Source organism: Thalassophryne amazonica, chromosome 3 (assembly GCF_902500255.1).
Source record: "Thalassophryne amazonica chromosome 3, fThaAma1.1, whole genome shotgun sequence".
Taxonomy (NCBI): Eukaryota; Metazoa; Chordata; class Actinopteri; order Batrachoidiformes; family Batrachoididae; genus Thalassophryne; species Thalassophryne amazonica.
The window spans coordinates 44945448-44968562 of NC_047105.1; the positions used below are offsets into that span (position 1 = coordinate 44945448).

The 23115-nt window shown below is 38.7% G+C and overlaps 1 protein-coding gene across 1 annotated transcript in view; it reads left to right on the plus strand.

Moving 5' to 3' along the window:
- The window catches only part of soat2 (sterol O-acyltransferase 2), a 43453-nt gene extending 22671 nt beyond the window's left edge, over positions 1-20782 (plus strand). Inside the window, exons 10-15 of the mRNA XM_034166140.1 lie at positions 95-227; positions 777-874; positions 4154-4252; positions 8890-9025; positions 10150-10295; positions 19606-20782. Of these exons, the coding sequence (XP_034022031.1) occupies positions 95-227; positions 777-874; positions 4154-4252; positions 8890-9025; positions 10150-10295; positions 19606-19662 (669 nt within the window). The 3' untranslated portion in view covers positions 19663-20782. The remainder of the gene's footprint in view (positions 1-94; positions 228-776; positions 875-4153; positions 4253-8889; positions 9026-10149; positions 10296-19605) is intronic.
- Positions 20783-23115: the final 2333 nt, after the last annotated feature.

Sequence of the window (23115 nt, forward strand, 5' to 3'; positions counted from 1 at the left end):
AGACAAAGCACAAGTAAGCTGTTTTCAGTTTCCATCTTATTAATTTGTTGAATTTCATGTTGTCATTTTATTGTTTTTCATCTTCACCTTGTAGAGTATTGGCTCCTTGTTGTATACCAACGTCGTCCTAATGCGCCTTTGTGTGCCCGTCTTCAAACACGCCACTTTCAACCTGTTTGTAAACAAACAGACATTTGTTCTTGCCGTGTTCCACTCAGTATTACCAGGTACCAGGTGCCCGTCAAAGCAGCGCGCGCACACACACAAACCTATGTATCATCACTTCTTCTAGGAGACTCATGTCAACTCTGAGTCTGCACTGGCTAATATTTTATGTTATTTACAATAGGACCATGACGTCTAACATTTTAAAGTCCACAATAAGGTTATGAATGTGATCATGTTTTCCAGTCAAGATCATGAAACATTGTAATGTTTTAAAGGCCTAGTTATTATAGGTGAAGCTCAGTGGGATAAGGAGATGGGCTACCAATATGTAGACTTGGCATTGATTCCCACTTGTGGTGTCTGTCTGTGTCCTTGGATAAGACATTTTATCTGCATTGTCTCAATCTACCCAGCTGTAAATAGCCTTGTGTGATTAAGTAATCTGCTTCATGCTCTAGAATCCAGACAAAAGCACAGACACCAAATAACCTCACAGCCTATTTTGGGGCTTACCTGTTCTTCACTGTAGGTGAATGCCATCATGAGTAAGTGCTGATGTGAAAACACGAGTGCCATGTTATAAGACTTTCTCTTTGTCTATTTCTCAGGTATAATGATTCTCCTCTTGTCTTTCTTTGCCTTCCTCCACTGCTGGCTCAACCTCTTTGGGGAATTGTTGCGTTTTGCCGACAGAATGTTCTATAAGGTGTGTCATGTTATTTACTGTTAATGTATGCTTAGCAGGATAGTTGAAAAGAAGTGATCACTTATAAGATAAATACAAGAGGGCTTGATAGTTTGATTAGTGTAGTATTTTCCAACCTTTTTTGAGTTTTCAGTTTATTTATAAAGCGCCAAATCATAATGCATCATCTCCAAGTGCCGTATACAATTAAGATCTAGACTTTCCCCAAGCAATGATGATGTATTTGCTTAAAGTCATAAGGAAAAACTCCCTCAGCATTTTTTGAATATAGGAAGAGAACTTAAGCAGACCAGACTCAGCAGAGTGAACATCTGCTATGACCATACTAAGAAGACAAGACAAAAAGCACAACACCAGCTTGACAAAACATGCAGTGACAAAAATGTTGGAGCTTAACAACCATAGTTTGGTGTTCATAACGACGGGATAGTAAAAAGACAGTAATGAGATGAAGATGTGAGTTTGTGAGTCAGGGATCACATTAATGCCAGCTCAGTCACTGCAGTAGGATATTGCTGGTAGCTCATTCCAACCCAGCTGCATCTCCAACATCCTCCCAAGATGCCACCTCATCAAACAAAGTGAGTCTTCGGGTTCAAAAGTTCCTACATAGACAGCACTCTATACATACAGACACACGGAGTATGCCATCTTGTTGAAAAAATGAAAAAAACAATATACAAATAAGGAATGTTTATGAGTGTAATGGTAAAACTATTTGCACATGTTGAAAATGGAACATACCAACAAGGCACATTGTGCAAATGGAAAACATTATTTGTTTAATATGACATCTAAATAGATCTGTGTGGTTTTATATTTTACTTAATATTAGACAGGTCTTTCTTTTCACTGTGGCCCACGGGGTAGAGCCACTGACACACTTGTGAGCAGAGCTGGAGCCACTTAGGAGTTCAGCAGTGTGTGTGTGTGCGTGTGTGTGTGTGTGTGTTCAATTCCTCTAACAGCTGCTAAAGATGTCTTTACATACACTGTGGCTACTATATTTATGTTCCTCAGTCAGGTTTTCCTGGTTCTCTCCCTCAGCTCCAATCAGTCCCAGCAGAAGACTGCCCCTCCCTGAGCCTGGTTCTGCTGGAGGTTTCTTCGTGTTAAAAGGGAGTTTTCCTTCCCACTGTCGCCAAGTGCTTGCTCGTTTTGACCGTTGGGGTTTTTCTGTAATTACTGTATGGCTTTTGCCTTACAATATAAAGCGCCTTGGGGCGACTGTTTGTTGTGTTTTGGCGCTATACGAGGTCTGTCAATAAAGTATAGATCCTTTTTATTTTTTTCAAAAACTATATGGATTTCATTCATATGTTTTTACGTCAGACATGCTTGAACCCTCGTGCGCATGCGTGAGTTTTTCCACGCCTGTCGGTGACATCATTCGCCTGTGAGCACTCCTTGTGGGAGGAGTCGTCCAGCCCCTCGTCGGAATTCCTTTGTCTGAGAAGTTGCTGACAGACTGGCGCTTTGTTTGATCAAACTTTTTTCTAAACCTGTGAGACACATCGAAGTGGACACGTTTCAAAAAATTAAGCTGGTTTTCGGTGAAAATTTTAACGGCTGATGAGAGATTTTGAGGTGATACTGTTGCTTTAAGGACTTCCCACGGTGCGAGACGTCGCGCAGCGCTCTCAGGTGCCGTCGTCAGCCTGTTTCAAGCTGAAAACCTCCACATTTCAGGCTCTATTGATCCAGGACATCATGAGAGAACAGAGAAGTTTAAGAAGAAGTCGGTTTCAGCTTTTTATCTGGATATTCCACTGTTAAAGGAGATTTTTTTAATGAAAGACGTGCGGACGGGTCCGCGCGTCAGGACGCAGCCGACGCGGTGCGGCGGCACAGGAAAAACACCTCCGTGTTGATAACCATTTGTAAAATCCAGGCGGCTTTTGATGGCTTTCAGTGGAGTGAGTATATGAGAAATTGTTTAACAGCTGGACATGTTCCAACTTGTCCTTAAGGCTTCCAACGGAGGTGTTTTTCCTGCGGCTGCGAGCCGACGCTGCAATCCGCCCGCATGTCTTTCATTAAAAAAATCTCTAACAGTGGAATATCCGGATAAAATGCTGAAACCGACTTCTTCTGAAGCTTCTCTGTTCTCTCACAATGTCCTGGATCAATAGAGCCTGAAATGTGGAGGTTTTCAGCTTGAACAGGCTGATGACGGCGCCTGGGAGCGCTGCACGACGTCTCGCACCGTGGGAAGTCCTTAAAGCGACAGTATCACCTCAAAATCTCTCATCAACCGTTAAAATTTTCACCGAAAACCAGCTTAATTTTTCGAACCGTGTCCACTTCGATGTGCCTCACAGGTTTAGAAAAAATTTTGATCAAACAAAGCGCCAGTCTCTCAGCAACTTCTCAGACAAAAGAATTCCGATGAGGGGCTGGACGACTCCTCCCACAAGGAGTGCTCACAGGCGAATGACGTCACCGACAGGCGTGGAAAAACTCACGCATGCGCACGAGGGTTCAAGCATGTCTGACGTAAAAACATATGAATGAAATCCATATAGTTTTTGAAAAAAATAAAAAGGACCTATACTTTATTGACAGCCCTCGTATAAATAAAATTGATTTGATTTGATTTGATTTGATTCCTCGTATCATGGAAGCAGTTTTACAAAAAGCTGAGGCATTCAGTAGAGCGAAACCTATGGGATGAAATTGCACAGTAAATAGAACCAAAATGCACAGTACATGACGTCACTCATGGGATGGAACAAATAACACAGTACAGTACACACATCAAATGACATGAAATTATTTAGGTGTCATATAATACATTATAGCCTTGAATTCTACAGGTCAAAGATCAAACTGGGAATCTAGCATGCCTGTGAACATCGTCAGGCTGCAGTAAATGCAGGTGCAAAATTTTAGAAGGGCTTTATCAACAGCCACAGAGAAGTAGCCCAGCCAAATATATGGATACTAGAAAGTGTTGTAAAATTATGATTACTATGTCGAGGTCAAAGGTCAAGCTGGGAATGTAATATGCCGAAGTAGGTGTTTGGGCCATGCCACATGTATGTGCAAAATTTATAATGCTCTCCCCAATAGCCACAGAACTAGCCCTGGAAACAGCTGTATTTCTCTGACCCTACTGCTTGGCCACCCATCCATCTGCCACAAAGACCATTACAATACCCCCAAGGCCATTCAAGCTCATGAGCAAAAATTAAAAATGGAAAAAATGAGAATTATATCATTTCAGCTAATAATGTGTAGGTGCCTGCAAAATTCTTTCATTTTTTTTTCCTTCTCCAGGATTGGTGGAACGCTAATTCCTTTGCCAGCTATTACCGTACCTGGAATGTAGTGGTTCATGACTGGCTGTATAACTATGGATACAGAGACTTCCTCTGGGTGAGCTCAGCACAAATAAACATCAATACCCCACTGAAGGAAAAAAAATTAAGCTGTGCATTTCCAAAGCAGCATGTTAACTCTCAAGCCAAGTAAATGACCAAGTGGGGTCATTTATGACCCCAGGCATATATGTTTGTGCACCATTCCTCTGATTCAAATGGGAAAAAGGTTTCCTACCATGAATTTGTCAATCCATGTGTCCTGCATGACTTCATAGAATTTTGCAAGGATCGGCCGATCCGTGTGCCAACTATAATCCAAACTTGTGCGGGGTCACTTATGACCCCAGGGAGATCTATGAGATTTTTGACATTATAGCTTCAGGTGGTATTGTAATTTGCCAACTCTAATGCAAGGAAGCATAGCCAACAGACCTAGAATAGCAAGATTTAAAGCTGCACAAGCACTGAAATGGATTCTTGATGCCCAGAGTGAGGATGAAAATAGCTCCATTGATGGAGAAGAGTCAGCATCAAACAGTGAAGATCGTACCTCTGAGATGTCAGACCACCCTGTTATAGAATCGTTATGGAATATTGTGATGCTATAACTATCCTACTACGTTGTAATACATATTGTACTCAACGAAATTTTGCTTTTTATGATGTATTATTTTCATTTTTGATACAAAGACATAAAATGCAAAGAAATAATGGCAATGTGCATTTTACATGATGTAACAGACGGTAATCATTATGTGTTTGTTGCCTACTTTTTGGTGAAATAAATATCAAATTCCAAACCTTACTACATTACATGATGGACAACTATATTAGTGAGTGTACTAAATACGAAGAACCCAAAAACATTCATTCACATAGACTCATTCCAATTCATAAATGACCCCACTCGGTCATATCAGTCAGTAAGAAAGCTTGGTCGCTTGAGGGTTCAGTAGTAAACACCTGTTGTGTGTGATCATTATTTATTTTAGGAGATGCTAACTTTGGCTTTTATCAAGGGGGTGGGGTCTATTGTTTTTGACAGTTAAATATATAGCTGTGGGAAGTGGGCGTACTGCAGCACCCCCTGCTGGAAAAGCAGGTGTCACAGCTCCCCTGCCACTTGAGGAAAAAATATGGGTGGTGGCCAAGTAGTTAATGCGCTTGGTTTCAGTTCTGAAGGTTCTGGGTTCAAATCCCACCCCTGCCACATTTCTCCATGTAATGTGGAGTTGCGTCAGGAAGGGCATCCAGCGTAAAAACTGTGCCAATTCAATGTGCAGATCCACCTTGGATTTGCTGTGGCAACCCGAGTGCAAACCGAAGGGACTTACTTAATAAACAACCTGAACATTTAAAATGGTTTCCCTGTTGTTATTTACACAAAAATGTAATGTCTGCCGTTTTTACAAATAATAAGCAATTCTGCATAAGTATTCCATAACGCTATATTCTATAACAGAGTCTGGTTGCAACACTTCCTTGTCTTGTTTTCTAGCATATACCGATTTATTAATGCTGACAATGTATGTGTGTACGTGCCTGTGACCTGTCACAGAACAATGGGTTTAAATGAAATGTAGCAAAATTTGTGCCATTAAACTGTATGTATCTTTTGTGGACGTGTTCTTGATAGTTTACCGGTTAGTTAGTTTAGTTTTTGACCTAATCGGTACCACTTAACGGGGAAAAATGACACTTAGAATCCAGCCTCAGTGTATCATGGCCTACACAAAAATGTATGATACCCATCCCAAGGTGGTAGCTGAAGCCAGGTAGGGGTCAATGAAGAATTACACAGAGGTCAAACTTTAAAAATGCCCCAATCATGTTGAAAACTATATCACATTATTTGTCTGATCATAACAATTCCAAAAAGGTATAGTTTGGACTATCTATGACGGAATGTTCTGGAGTTATGGGGTCAAAAACAGCAAAAATGGTGACAAAGGTCAATTTCAGTTTGTACAGGGGTCAAAAGTTAAAGTTGCTCCAATTTCAGCTGAAAATGAATGAATGAATGAATGAATGAATGAATGAATGAAAACTGTTTATTTCGAACATTTGATACAACAACAATTACAAGATAGATCAGTAAAGACAACAACAAAAAAGTTCCTACTGTGTACCCAACATGTCCGAAAAGGGGTAGGGTGAAGCATCAGCTTATTTATCCCTACCCCTTCTTCCCCACAACCAGTAATACCCTTTGCCACATATACACATAAATTCCTACACACCTAAACCGATATCAATATATATATATATACATATATATACACACACATACATATACACATCAACATACACATATATACACATATACATATATACACGTATATATACACAAACATAAATATACACCTACACATACCTACTTACATACAAAATACTATATATTTACAAGCCGAAGCAAACAACAAAAACACCCTAACCCTCATTACCCTTCCTCCTCCCTATACCCAGAAAAAACCATATTTTTGTACCGCTGTTTGAACTGGTTCATGCTTGGACATTGCTTGAGCCCCACTCCCAATCTGTTCCACATCCTCACCCCACAGACAGAAATACAGAAACCTTTTAATGTTGTTCGTGCCCACTGATGCTTTAAATTAAATTTCCCCCTCAGACTGTAATCCCCTGATCTGTTAAAAAACATATTTTTAATATTTGCTGGAAGTAAATTGTTTATTGCTTTATACACAATTTGTACTGTTTGAAAATGAACCAAGTCTGTGAATTTTAAGAATTTGGATTGTAAAAATAGTGGATTTGTATGATCTCTATAGCCAGTATTATGAATAATTCTTATAGCTCTTTTCTGCATTACTGATAGTGATTGTGTTGTACCTTTATAAGTATTACCCCATACCTCTGCAGAGTACTGTAAATATGGTAAAACCAGTGAGCAGTAAAGAATGCGGAGTGAGTTGTGGTCCAGAATATGTTTCGCTTTGTTTAGAACTGAAATGCTTCTTGACAGTTTACTTTGTATATGTTTTATATGAGTCTTCCAGTTTATCTTATCATCTATTATCACCCCCAGAAACTTATTTTCATGTACCCTTTCAATATCTACCCCCTCGACTTGTAACTGAACCTGTATGTCTGTATTACAATAGCCAAATAACATGTATTTTGTTTTACTTAAGTTTAATGATAATTTGTTTCTGTCAAACCATATTTTCAATTTTCCCATTTCTATACTGATCCTCCTCAGTAACTCCTGCAAATCCCCCCCTGAACAAAAAATGCTTGTGTCATCTGCAAATAATACTAATTTTAATATTTTGGAAACATTGACAATATCATTTATATAAATTAGAAACAGTTTTGGACCCAATACTGACCCCTGTGGGACGCCACAAGCATTGTCCAAGCATGATGATGTATATTCCCCCAACTTCACAAACTGTTTTCTGTTACTTAAGTAGCTTCTCACCCAGTGCAACACCAACCCCCTAATCCCATACTGTTCAAGTTTACTGATTAATATGTCATGATTGATTGTATCAAAAGCCTTTTTAAGGTCTATAAATATTCCAACTGAATGTAATTTGTGGTCTATGGCGTTTGTAATCTCCTCAACTGATTCTATTAATGCAAGTGATGTTGAACTATGTGCTCTGAATCCATATTGACTATCAGTAAGTAATTTATGTTTATTTATGAATTTGTCTAATCTATTATTGAATAACTTTTCTAATAATTTGGAAAATTGTGGAAGCAAAGAAACAGGTCTATAATTTGTGAAGTGGTGTCTATCCCCAGTCTTATACAGCGGCACAACCTTAGCTATTTTCATTTGATTGGGAAATTTACCGGTTTGAAATGATAAGTTACAGATGTATGTTAATGGTTCTACAATCCATTCAATGACCTGTTTTACCACCACCATATCAATTTCATTTAAATCGGTAGATGTTTTATATTTACAATTATTCACAATGTCTATATGCAAAATGATGCAACTTATTGGTTGAAATTAAAGGATCAATAAATGGAATAGTTTTGACTATGTTGAATGCTTTGCCTCCAAAGTAAAGGTCAAACAAGGTCAACATCCATCGAATTCTATGACATGTGACATGTTACCCTGTAACATGATAACTAAGCATGACAGATGGTGCAAACTATTCCTTTTTAGAACCCTATTAACCCAAACAATAATTTGCATAATTTTTTACTGAAATTAGAGCAACTTTCATATTTGACCCTGTACAAACTGAAATTGACCCTTGTCACCATTTTTGCTTTTTTGACCCCATAACTCTAGAACATTCCGTCATAGATAGCCCAAACTATACCTTTTTGGTATCGTTATGATCAGACAAGTAATGTGATATAGTTTTCTTCATTGATCCCTACCTGACTACAGCTACCACCCTGCGACGGCTATCATACATTTTTGTGTAGACCATGATACACTGAGGGTGGATTCTAAGTGTCGTTTGTTTTCCCTTAAGTGGTACCAAAAACCTGCTTGGCCATGGACTAAATGCTTTGGATTCTGATGTAGTTATTACGTTTGTTATGTTCATGAAATCTTGTGGCTATTTTAAATGGTTTTATGCATAAATATAGTTAATATTCAGTCATGTTATTTTTTTCACTGCTGCAGGTTTACTCATGAGGGATGATAAAGTGAAATGAACCAGTCTGACCACAATTTTTTTTCTCTGATCCCTGCAGCTGACAAATGGGAAATTCCGTACCACTGCTGCCATCTCCGTGTTTATCGTCTCTGCTATCGCCCACGAGTATGTTTTCGGCTTGAGCTTTGGCTTCTTCTATCCAGTCCTGCTCTTCCTTTTTGGCATCGTTGGCGGTGAGGGACATACTATCAACACTGAACAAGGAAAGATAACGGGCCTTCAAGTTTACTTTGGCTTCACAATCTCAAATTAAATTATGATTCATTAGAAATGTTTAAAGGGACACTGAAAGGTATTTATTTTAGAAAAATGACTGATAAAATTTTAAGATCATGACTTTTGAACTTTGTTGATTCTATTACAATACAAACTATGTCCAAAGCAAAAAACAAAGTTCTACCTCAACATGTCCAAAATCTGTTTAAAATGAAGGACTCCAGTTATAATTTGAGAGGAATATTATTATTTGACAAATTAAAGACGAATTGTAAAAAAAAGAAAAAAAATCACTGTGTTTCTGTAAAAGGGGTGAACATTTGAAATAACTGTCCTGATAACATTAAATTATACAGTACTCTAGCTGGCTTTAAAAGACTTTATAAAAATAATAGTTCTCATTATAGTATGAAGATTTAAGTTTGCTGATTTTGTATTACTACTTTTTGGATTGTATGTTGTGCACTATTGCTTATTTTGTTGTGATCAGAAATTTCAGTTCACTGATCAATCTCAACTGTCTGTCCTTTATTCCTTTGGTATTATATATATATATATATATATATATATATATATATATATATATATATATATATATATATATATATATATATATATATATATATGGTAAAAGGGGTGGGTGTATATAAGCTTTCACTTCTGCCTACACCCTTTCGGCCACAGGTGTTGATTGTAAGATCATTTTTTTCAGCACGTAGTTGTGCTGAATTTGTGTGTGTGTGTGTGTGTGTGTGTGTGTGTGTGTGTGTGTGTGCCCTGAATAAATTCATTCATTCATTCATTCACATGTAGTCTTCAAACTACAGTAAGCAAAAATCTAAATGAATGAACGAATGAGTCTGTCCTCAATTCAAAAACAGTTAAAGCTATGTCTTGTAACTCACCAGTTTAAAAGAACATATATAATGATGACAAACCTTTCACATGTGGTGAACTTTGACATAAGAGATGAATTGAAATTCACGTCCGGTCAAGTCTGAAGATAATTGTTCTGAAAGTCACAAATAGTCACAGGCAATAATTATAATGTGTTTTGGTTCTGCTCTTGTCCTTTTCTTAGTGCTGTTCAACTTTGTGATGAATGACAAACATCAGACCCCCTTGTTCAACATCATCATTTGGATGGCTCTGTTGACTGGTCAGGGCCTCCAGGTGTGTCTGTACTCCCTGGAGTGGTACGCCCAAATACAATGCCCTCGGACAGGGGTACGTACTCTGCTGATGCTACTCACACTAAATTGCCCTGTCCCAATTATTATTATGATTATTATTTTCCCTTTGGTCAAAGACATGCCCACAGTTCACCTGGCTTTGGTAAACACATGGTCTTAGAGCTGTGCGGATGGTATGGTTGTCTGCCTGAGTGGTTGCCATTAAAGACCCAAGGTGGTTACATGGTGTCGTGGATGCGGTGAAGCGCAGCACCAGCACAGGTTCCTAGACATGACTTAACTTAACTTGTTGCTATGGGAATGACAAAGACAACACAAACAAGCATACATAAGTGGAATTTCCTCAGTATGAGGTACATGGCATTCTAGGAGATTGAGTTCTTATTTCTTCCTTTGAGTGATGCCCAACTGGATAGATCTCCCGCCGCTTTGCAAAGACTAGCACATCCTTCAGATGCCTGCAAAAGAGTGTGTGGACTAGCCACAACCAGTGGTGGGCACACTTCCAATAATAGATAATTATCAAAGATAATGTTTTCTTTATCTGATTATCTTTTTAGATAACTTTATAAACCATTATCGGACCAATTATCTTCCGATTAATCTTTGTTCAATAACTTTTAAACCGATAAAATAAACAAAGCTGAACAGCGACAAGCATTTTTAAAATTAGTTTAGCACTCACCTGTTAAAAGTTTTGTAACAGATGCACAACTATAACCTTTGCAAACAGAAGAGAGCCACCTGTATAAAAAGCATTTCAATCCTCTGGACACAAAAGCAAAACAGCCCAAAAGAAAAAAAAAAAAATTCTTTTAACACCATACCGATATGCTGGCGATATCACCTAAGTCATCCAGAGGCATACATTTTTAACTTATGGTTCAAATTTTAACCAAACTAATTTTGGACAATATATTTAAAATTACTGTCATGTCTGAAGTTTTATTAAGTGAAAATACCAGATATATGTTTTAATTTTAAAGTAATGTGCTAATTTTTAAGGTTTTGTGAGCACACCCTGTGACCCGCAATGCATTTTGGATAGGATGATGTAATCTTAGTACATCACGACAGGACAAATGCATTTCAGACACTCTGTTCAGGCTCCACGGACAGCAGCATTAAACTCTAGTGCCTAAAACTCTCTTGAATATATTCTCTGCGTTTATAGATGTTGGTTTTATTTGCGTTTGTTAAATTCCACGCATTTTAAATGTAGCAGACAGGGATTACTGTATCTGGAATTTTGTTTTCAAGGCCTCTACTGCCATCTACTGGGCAGTAGTGTTCACTAAGCATGTGGGAACCAGTAGATAGCAGTGTTCTTTTTATTTTGACCCCGGTTATGTCAGATGATTGTCAAATCAACTTTTTGGCTTTGCAAATGGCTTTTTTGTGTGCAATGAATGTATACATTATACAAGTTTCACTTTTTTAATGGAATTACAACCTTATTTCTTTTTCAAATTCTCCCATTTTTTGCATCCAGCCTTATTTCCTTTAGAAAGTTCCTTAACAAATAATATCAGTCTATTAGGACGTCAGGTTATGTGTTACACATATACATGTGTGTGTATATATTTTGCAACTTATTCCCATTGATGAAACTTTTCATTTTCTGCCTGAAAGCTTATTAGATGAGTGTGTTCAGGGCTCCGTTTGTTTACAAAATACACACACGTTACAGACCTTGAAATCCAACAGCAGGGATTGATATTATCCAAAGATTTATGAACATACAAATTAACGTGCTTACACTTTATCATGATTTTCTCCATTGTGAGATATAAAAGTGTCTTATCGTATCGTTCGTGTGTATATGCATTATAACGCAGTGCACGAGCAACGTTACGATATTCTTCAGAACGACAACATACGCAACATGCATCCAGCAGCATACACGTTGCTGTCATAGACAACTGCCTGTAAAGTTTTTTGGCAAATTATAACTTTCTAAACAGCGTAATTTGTAATGAAAGCCGCTTCATTTGTGCGGCTCTTTCGGCGCCATGTTTGTTTTTTCAGAGACAGCAGTAAGCTCCTCCTACCCCTCCAAACAGAGGGATTTGTAGCCCTTTGCCTTCCCCTCCGCCTCGCTCCAAAACAGAGACTCAGCCAGTGTTTAGCAGAGGCACTTTTACCCAGAATCCTTTGCAATCTGTCTGTTTGTTACAAAACCTCAGAATTAGTGCATTATTCAACATTAAAAGATATATGTTATTTTTTAACTTTATACAAATGACATAATTGACATTAATGGAGTTATTCTATTGGTATTAATGTTATCTAAAATCAAAACCATAAGTCAGCATGACTTTATTTTTCAAGACCTGCGCCTGACCGGAGCTTTGTAATTGATAGAGAGTTGGCTTTATGGCTGCTCTCAGAATGCCTCTGTGCTGGGAGCTTTGTAGTAAACAAGAGCTTCCAGCAGGGGCCAAATGTTGAAAGATAAGTGTGGTCTTATTGTTGAGGTATGTTATTTTTAATATTATTATAAACTATTAAATTTGTTTTGCTAGTAGTTGTAGACTTGTCAGAAGTAATATTGTTATTTATTGGTTATCTGTAACTTCCGATACATTTTTGGGTGGTTCATTGTTTTATCTTTATCGAAGATAACTTTTCAGTTATCTGATTATGTTATCGAAGTTAATTTTTTGGTTATCTGTGCCCACCACTGGCCACAACATAACGCCATCCACAAAAGTTGATGTCGTCTTAAGTATCCTTCTCTATGGAGGAGAGTGCTGGACAACATACCGCCACCATATCCAGCAACTCAAGGCCTTTCAGCACGCTACCTTAGAAAGATTTTGAAGATATCCTAGGAGGACAAAGTGTCAAATCTCAAGGTGTTAAGTAGAGCCAAGTGTCAGTCTGTTGAAAGTGTCATTGTGAAGAAACAACTCCAATGAACAGGTCACCTCGTCCGTATGAATAACCATAGAACTCCCAAGCAATTAGTCTATGGTGAGCGCCTAGCTGGAAGACCCAGGAAGCGCTACATAGACTCTGTAAAGGACTCTCTTAAGAAGTGTGGCTTTGCTGCTTGCGATCGAACTGTTAGCACAAAACCTGCCCACTCTGGAAAGCCACCATCAAGCAGTTAATCTCCACCTTTGAGGAAAAGAGGGCGTACAACATCCATGCCCACCTTAGCAGGAAAGCTCCTGACTCCTTATACAACCCCTGGCAAAAATTATGGAATCACCGGCCTCGGAGGATGTTCATTCAGTTGTTTAATTTTGTATTAAAAAAGCAGATCACAGACATGACACAAAACTAAAGTCATTTCAAATGGCAACTTTCTGGCTTTAAGAAACGCTATAAGAAATCAGGAAAACAAATTGTGGCAGTCAGTAACGGTTACTTTTTTAGACCAAGCAGAGGGAAAAAAAATATGGAATCACTCAATTCTGAGGAAAAAATTATGGAATCATGAAAAACAAAAGAACGCGCCAACACATCACTAGTATTTTGTTGCACCACGTCTGGCTTTTATAACAGCTTGCAGTCTCTGAGGCATGGACTTAATGAGTGACAAACAGTACTCTTCATCAATCTGGCTCCAACTTTCTCTGATTCTCCGGTCCCACACCCAGACTTTTGATCTTGGTGGTGCCTCTACTGGTGGTTGGCTCTCACTGCGGTATTGTATCACTTCCTGTTCCGGAGCACAGCGGTGTTTTGCTGTATCTGTTAGCTGTTTAATCTGCGCAGTTAGATTGATCTAGTTAACTAGATAACGATTTGTTTCACAGTGTAATCTTCATGTGCCTTAACTAAAGCACTCCCTCTGCTGAATCACCTCTAAATTATTTACACATTATTCACTTTGTGTGTTTATAGGAATCCGCTAGCTTAGCGCAGCTACTAGCTCTTAGCCGGTTTAGCATGGCGGCTTCTCCTGTCTTTCCCGCACTTTTCTGATCTGGGTGTGAAATGTTTAGTTATTCCTCGGCCTCCTTTAGCAGTAACGGTACCTGTAATAAGTGTAGCTTATTCGTAGCTTTGGAGGCCAGGCTGGGCGAATTGGAGTCTCGGCTCCGCACCTTGGAAAATCCTACAGCTAGCCAGGCCCCTGTAGTCGGTGCAGACCAAGGTAACTTAGCCGCCATTAGTTCCCCTCCGGCAGATCCCGAGCAGCCGGGGAAGCAGGCCGACTGGGTGACTGTGAGGAGGAAGCGTAGTCCTAAACAGAAGCCCCGTGTACACCACCAACCCGCTCACATTTCTAACCGTTTTTCCCCACTCGGCGACACATCCGCAGAGGATCAAACTCTGGTTATTGGTGACTCTGTTTTGAGAAATGTGAAGTTAGCGACACCAGCAACCATAGTCAATTGTCTTCCGGGGGCCAGAGCAGGCGACATTGAAGGAAATTTGAAACTGCTGTCTAAGGCTAAGCGTAAATTTGGTAAGATTGTAATTCACGTTGGCAGTAATGACACCCGGTTACACCAATCGGAGGTCACTAAAATTAATATTGAATCGCTGTGTAACTTTGCAAAAACAATGTCGGACTCTGTAGTTTTCTCTGGGCCCCTCCACAGTCAGACCGGGAGTGACATGTTTAGCCGCATGTTCTCCCTGAATTGCTGGCTGTCTGAGTGGTGTCCAAAAAATGAGGTGAGCTTCATAGATAATTGGCAAAGCTTCTGGGGAAAACCTGGTCTTGTTAGGAGAGACGGCATCCATCCCACTTTGGATGGAGCAGCTCTCATTTCTAGAAATCTGGCCAATTTTATTAAATCCTCCAAACCGTGACTATCCAGGGTTGGGACCAGGAAGCAGAGTTGTAGTCTTACACACCTCTCTGCAGCTTCTCTCCCCCTGCCATCCCCTCATTACCCCATCCCTGTAGAGACGGTGTCTGCTCCCAGACCACCAACAACCAGTAAAAATCTATTTAAGCATAAAAATTCAAAAAGAAAAAAATAATATAGCACCTTCAACTGCACCACAGACTAAAACAGTTAACTGTGTTCTATTAAACATTAGATCTCTCTCTTCTAAGTCCCTGTTAGTAAATGATATAATAATTGATCAACATATTGATTTATTCTGCCTTACAGAAACCTGGTTACAGCAGGATGAATATGTTAGTTTAAATGAGTCAACACCCCCGAGTCATACTAACTGCCAGAATGCTCGTAGCATGGGCCGAGGCGGAGGATTAGCAGCAATCTTCCATTAATCTTCCATTTATTAATTAATCAAAAACCCAGACAGAGCTTTAATTCATTTGAAAGCTTGTCTCTTAGTTTTGTCCATCCAAATTGGAAGTCCCAAAAACCAGTTTTATTTGTTGTTATCTATCGTCCACCTGGTTGTTTCTCTGTGAATTTTCGGACCTTTTGTCTGACTTAGTGCTTAGCTCAGATAAGATAATTATAGTGGGCGATTTTAACATCCACACAGATGCTGAGAATGACAGCCTCAACACTGCATTTAATCTATTGTTAGACTCGATTGGCTTTGCTCAAAATGTAAATGAGTCCACCCACCACTTTAATCATACCTTAGATCTTGTTCTGACTTATGGTATGGAAATTGAAGACTTAACAGTATTCCCTGAAAACCCCCTTCTGTCTGATCATTTCTTAATAACATTTACATTTACTCTGATGGACTACCCAGCAGTGGGGAATAAGTTTCATTACACTAGAAGTCTTTCAGAAAGCACTGTAACTAGGTTTAAGGATATGATTCCTTCTTTATGTTCTCCAGTGCCATATACCAACACAGTGCAGAGTAGCTACCTAAACTCTGTGAGTGAGATAGATTATCTCTTCAATAGTTTTATATCCTCATTGAGGACAACTTTGGATGCTGTAGCTCCTCTGAAAAAGAGAGCCTTAAATCAGAAGTGCCTGACTCCGTGGTATAACTCACAAACTCGCAGCTTAAAGCAGACAACCCGTAAGTTGGAGAGGAAATGGCGTCTCACTAATTTAGAAGATCTTCACTTAGCCTGGAAAAAGAGTCTGTTGCTCTATAAAAAAGCCCTCCATAAAGCTAGGACATCTTACTACTCATCACTAATTGAAGAAAATAAGAACAACCCTAGGTTTCTTTTCAGCACTGTAGCCAGGCTGACAAAGAGTCAGAGCTCTATTGAGCCGAGTATTCCTTTAACTTTAACTAGTAATGACTTCATGATTTTCTTTGCTAATAAAATTTTAACTATTAGAGAAAAAATTACTCATAACCATCCCAAAGACATATCGTTCTCTTTGGCTGCTTTCAGTGATGCCGGTATTTGGTTAGACTCTTTCTCTCCGATTGTTCTGTCTGAGTTATTTTCATTAGTTACTTCTTCCAAACCATCAATATGTCTATTAGACCCCATTCCTACCAGGCTGCTTAAGGAAGCCCTACCATTAATTAATGCTTCGATCTTAAATATGATCAATCTGTCTTTATTAGTTGGCTATGTACCACAGGCTTTTAAGGTGGCAGTAATTAAACCATTACTTAAAAAGCCATCACTTGTCCCAGCTATCTTAGCTAATTATAGGCCAATCTCCAACCTTCCTTTTCTCTCAAAAAGTCTTGAAAGGGTAGTTGTAAAACAGCTAACTGATCATCTGCAGAGGAATGGTTTATTTGAAGAGTTTCAGTCAGGGTTTAGAATTCATCATAGTACAGAAACAGCATTAGTGAAGGTTACAAATGATCTTCTTATGGCCTAAGACAGTGGACTCATCTCTGTGCTTGTTCTGTTAGACCTCAGTGCTGTTTTTGATACTGCTGACCATAAAATTTAGGCAGTAATATTAGACAGCATTGCTTAAATTTTCATTGTTACGCAGATGATACCCAGCTTTATCTATCCATGAAGCCAGAGGACACACACCAATTAGCTAAACTGCAGGATTGTCTTACAGACATAAAGACATGGATGACCTCTAATTTCTTGCTTTTAAACTCAGATAAAACTGAAGTTATTGTACTTGGCCCCGCAAATCTTAGAAACATGGTGTCTAACCAGATCCTTACTCTGGATGGCATTACTCTGACCTCTAGTAATACTGTGAGAAATCTTTGAGTCATTTTTGATCAGGATATGTCATTCAATGCGCATATTAAACAAATATGTAGGACTGCTTTTTTGCATTTGCCCAATATCTCTAAAATTAGAAAGGTTTTGTCTCAGAGTGATGCTGAAAAACTAATTCATGCATTTATTTCCTCTAGGCTGGACTATTGTAATTCATTATTATCAGGTTGTCCTAAAAGTTCCCTGAAAAGCCTTCAGTTAATTCAAAATGCTGCAGCTAGAGTACTGACGGGGACTAGAAGGAGAGAGCATATCTCACCCATATTGGCCTCTCTTCATTGGCTTCCTGTTAATTCTAGAATAGAATTTACAATTCTTCTTCTTACTTATAAGGTTTTGAATAATCAGGTCCCATCTTATCTTAGGGACCTCATAGTACCATATCACCCCAATAGAGCACTTCGCTCTCAGACTGCAGGCTTACTTGTAGTTCCTAGGGTTTGTAAGAGTAGAATGGGAGGCAGAGCCTTCAGCTTTCAGGCTCCTCTCCTGTGGAACCAGCTCCCAATTCGGATCAGGGAGACAGACACCCTCTCTACTTTTAAGATTAGGCTTAAAACTTTCCTTTTTGCTAAAGCTTATAGTTAGGGCTGGATCGGGTGACCCTGAACCATCCCTTAGTTATGCTGCTATAGACTTAGACTGCTGGGGGGTTCCCATGGTGCACTGAGTGTTTCTTTCTCTTTTTGCTCTGTATGCACCACTCTGCATTTAATCATTAGTGATTGATCTCTGCTCCCCTCCACAGCATGTCTTTTTCCTGGTTCTCTCCCTCAGCCCCAACCAGTCCCAGCAGAAGACTGCCCCTCCCTGAGCCTGGTTCTGCTGGAGGTTTCTTCCTGTTAAAAGGGAGTTTTTCCTTCCCACTGTCGCCAAGTGCTTGCTCACAGGGGGTCGTTTTGACCGTTGGGGTTTTTCCGTAATTATTGTATGGCTTTGCCTTGCAGTGTGGAGCGCCTTGGGGCGGCTGTTTGTTGTGATTTGGCGCTATATAAATAAAATTGATTTGATTTGATTTGATTGCTGTTGCCAGATCAGTGTTGCAGGTTGGAGCCTTGTCATGGACCATTTTCTTCAAATTCCACCAAAGATTTTCAATTGTATTAAGATCCGGACTATTTGCAGGCCATGACTTTGACCCTATGTGTCTTTTTGCAAGGAATGTTTTCACAGTTTTTGCTCTATGGCAATATGCATTATCATCTTGAAAAATGATTTCATCATCCCCAAACATCCTTTCAATTGATGGGATAAGAAAAGTGTCCAAAATATCAACGTAAACTTGTGCATTTATTGATGATGTAATGACAGCCATCTCCCCAGTGCCTTTACCTGTTATGCAGCCCCATATCATCAATGACTGTGGAAATTTACATGTTCTCTTCAGGCAGTCATCTTTATAAATCTCATTGGAACGGCACCAAACAAAAGTTCCAGCATCATTACCTTGCCCAATGCAGATTCGAGATTCATCACTGAATGACTTTCATCCAGTCATCCACAGTCCACAATTGCTTTTCCTTAGCCCATTGTAACCTTGTTTTTTTTCTGTTTAGGTGTTAATGATGGCTTTCGTTTAGCTTTTCTGTATGTAAATCCCATTTCCTTTAGGCGGTTTCTTACAGTTCGGTCACAAACGTTGACTCCAGTTTCCTCCCATTCGTTCCTCATTTGTTTTGTTGTGTATTTTCGATTTTTGAGACATATTGCTTTAAGTTTTCTGTCTTGACGCTTTGATGTCTTCCTTGGTCTACCAGTATGTTTGCCGTTAACAACCTTCCCATGTTGTTTGTATTTGGTCCAGAGTTTAGACACAGCTGACTGTGAACAAGCAACATCTTTTGCAACATTGCGTGATGATTTACCCTCTTTTAAGAGTTTGATAATCCTCTCCTTTGTTTCAATTGACATCTCTCTTGTTGGAGCCATGATTCATGTCAGTCCACTTGGTGCAACAGCTCTCCAAGGTGTGATCACTCCTTTTTAGATGCAGACTAAAGAGCAGATCTGATTTGATGCAGGTGTTAATTCATAAAAATTCAGTAGAACCTGGACCACTTCTCTTCTTTGCACCTCATCATTCACATACATCCACTTATCTACTGTCCAAAAATAAGAGTAACATTAATGAATCAAAATAATTAATGTTGAATTCATATGGAATTATGTGCCCTCTGATAGAGGGTGTCTATGCCTATGACCCAGTGACCACTGAGATAGGCTACAGAGATAAGAGCTGAAGAAATTTATACAGTCTTTCACCTTTTGTTAACAGAACACTTTCTGGGAGTTGGTGACACCTCGATCTTGGATCTGCAACTACCCAAATTGAAATTGCTGCAGCAACAGCTTCCTGTTTCCAGGCCTTAAGGAACAAATGCTGCATAATAAAGGCTGGAAAAATAAGAAGAAATCGAGTGCTGTGATCGACTGAAAAAAACGAGGAAGGACAAACTGAACAATGTGTAAATGCACACCATTTTTAATTTCTTTTTGAATGTGTGTGGACAGGTTAACATAGAAATTATGTGTTTTTGTGAAAATGTTATGGCAGGTTTGAGGACTGGGAGGAAATGATTGATTTTATCTGTGATATTGGGCCATTTCTGATTCTACTGCAGTCTTGATATTTTAACAAAAGGTGGGATGCCACTACGTAGGCACGTTTCCATTACCCCTCAAATTGTGTAATTTGAAATAGTGAAAGGACAAATACAACGTATTTTAAAAGAAAACTCTCAAATGTCACAATACAGTTTTTACTCTTGCATGTTTTATAGGTGATTCCAAAAGTCCTATTTAGCAAAACTGCAATGTAAACACTTTCAGGAATTACAGGTCACATGAATTATGGAAAGAATTACATAGTATGTTTTTTTAAAATACATCACATGGATACCTGTGGATGGAGGGACAGGCTGAAATTTTTTAAAACATCATAACATCACTCAGTGGAAATGCTATTATTTTACCCTTGTGTTTTGTCAATATTCTGAAAATATCACTTACCTTTAGTCCAAATCTGTAATGGAAACATGCCTTCCAGTGCTCCTCTGTAATCAGACAGATCTGATCCCAGATCTAAACTGTAAAATAATAATACCCTACAGTTTTTTGTGTTTTTTTTGCAATTTGACATTTTTGTTGCTACGTTATTCATTTGTGATATATCTATTCCTGGAATTTAAAAATGGGACACAAAGTCAGTGTCTACAAACCTGCATAAATCATAGTAATTTAGTTGTTACATTTTATGAGAGCACTTGAACAGAAGCAAGACTCTTAAATGTGAGTTTTCTTTTCGTATCACCATTTGGGGGAAGGCAAGTTTTAATTTGTACAGAGGAGAGATGATGGTTTAGTGGTTAAAGTGTTGGGTTTGAGACCAGAGGATCCTTGGTTCAAATCCCAGCCTGACTGGAAAATCACTCAGGGCCCTTGGGCAAAGTCCTTAATCCCCTAGTTGCTCCCGGTGTGTAGTGAGCAACTTGTATGGCAGCACCCTCACATCAGGGTGAATGTGAGGCATTATTGTAAAGCGCCTTGAGCGTCTAATGCAGATGGAAAAGCGCAATATAAATGCAGTCCATTTACCATTTAAATGCAGTGTTTATCAACTCTGGCTTTGTAAAACTATTCTTAATTTAATTTTTGTAACTGACTGAATTTCTGTCAGGTGCAAGAAGATTGCTGTAGTTTCTGCAAATTGTTAATCTATACAGACAGTACTGTGCAAGTGATTTAGACACCAAAAAGTTCAATAAAAATATAGTTTTTTTTTTGTGTGTGTGTCAGAGGATTTACAGAAAATATGAAATGCCCAATTTTTTTGTTGTTGTTTTACTAAACAAATTAATCTATTACCAAACTGCAAACCTAATTTTCAGCTTAGTCTAGCTCACAGCATGCTTCTCCCAGCATGCACTGCACGTGTAATGCTTCCGCTCTGAGTAGGACCTACGTTAAACGTTGTTAATGTTAAATTTTATATTAAAACAATGTTACAGTACTTGAAAAAACAGGATGAAAAAGCTAAAGTCGGATGTCAGTGTACTCTATGAATTTACTCAAGTCTGACTTGCAAATTGTACTGCAAAGTTGTTTCATCACAAACTGAACTATTTTGTGTGGATACATGTTTGTTTAGTTTGTATTCCTATAGAAAATTTTAAGATTAAGTAGATTTCTCATGGATGATCATATGAGGCTGTGTTTGAAGGTGGGATGTACAAAGAGGTGCACTTATATTATTATTATTTGAATATAGTATTTCATATTGTTTAAAAAAATAAATGGTTTTGACTGTGTTGAATGCTTGTTCTCCAAAGTAAAGGTCAAACAAGATCAATGTCCATTGGATTTTATGACATGTGACATATGCTACCCTGTAACATGATATCTAAGCATGACACGGTGCAAACTATTCCTTTTAAAACCCTGTTAACAACTAATAATTTGCATCACTTTTTAACAAAATTATAGCAACTTTAAGCTTTGACCCCTGTACAAACTGAAATTGACTTAACCCCATAACATTCAGTCGTAGTCCAAACTATACCTTTTTGGAATCTTTGTGATCAAACAATATGGTATAGTTTTCAATATGAGTGGAGCATTTTAAAATTTTGACCCCTGTGTAATTCTTCATTTGACCCCGACCTGGCTGCCTACTGAAAATTTAGGTGGCTAACATGCTTTTACAAAAGATTTTGGTGCTTCTTCCAGAGATGAAGAATTGTTAGTTATCTGTTCCACTACAGTCAGAGATCATCCGCTGATGTTTTTGGACAACCAGCGCCACATAATCACTTTGGGCGAAATAGTTTTCTCTCGTTGAACATTCTTCCACGAGAACCCATGCATTCATACAAAAAGTAGAAAGCGTTAATTACACTTTTTGAAAGATTGTCAGATGTGTAACTCTTAATAGACAGGTGGCATACTGCTGCATCCTCTGACTGTGGAAACTAACACTTCATAATATGAAAGCATTTATCCATAGAATTAAAGTGTTAATTTAGTGGGTATGTTTGAGTTATGACAGTGACAAGGTTTTTTTTTTTTTTTGACTGTAGCCTACTTTTAACTGGGTGGTAAGGGGTCAGACCTCATGCGTGAACTCCTCCAAGCCTTTTGGTCCAGACAGCATGTATCTTTTGATTGTCACCTGCTTTCAATTTGGTCACAAGTGCTTATGTGAAGCTTTTTCTCCAGAAAACGTGTATCCAATTTAGAGGAGATACCAGGAAGCACTGCAGTTATCACCTCGACAAGGTTTTAACTGTGATTTACTTTTAATTTGGCCATAAGGGTCGCAGTGGTCACAAGGGTGACTCGTGTGTGAACTCATCTAAGATTTTGATCCATAGAACATTTGTCTCTTATATGAAAGCAACATCTGGAAGCGTTATCATGGTGACAAGAGGTGTAATGAACAGACACATAAAACAATTTTAAAGTCCTGCATCCTGAGGTAATGGAACAACAACAACAGAAGAGTCCTGATTGTTGAAATGTTGCTCGCAAGTCAGTGCTGAGAGTTCACATGACCGGATGCATAAACGTCTGCTTGCCTCATCTCATATTACACAGTGCAGCAACCGTAGGAAATGTATTGGTTTTCGCACTATAGATGGAAAATATGCACCACGAGTTCACTGTCAGACAGACTGGAGTTTTTCTTTCACCACAGAATGCCTTGGCCGGCTCCAGCAGCCACAGATATGACCCTTTTTTTCGCAGCTTAGAATGGACTTTAACCGCAGTAAAACTAAAAACACAATGA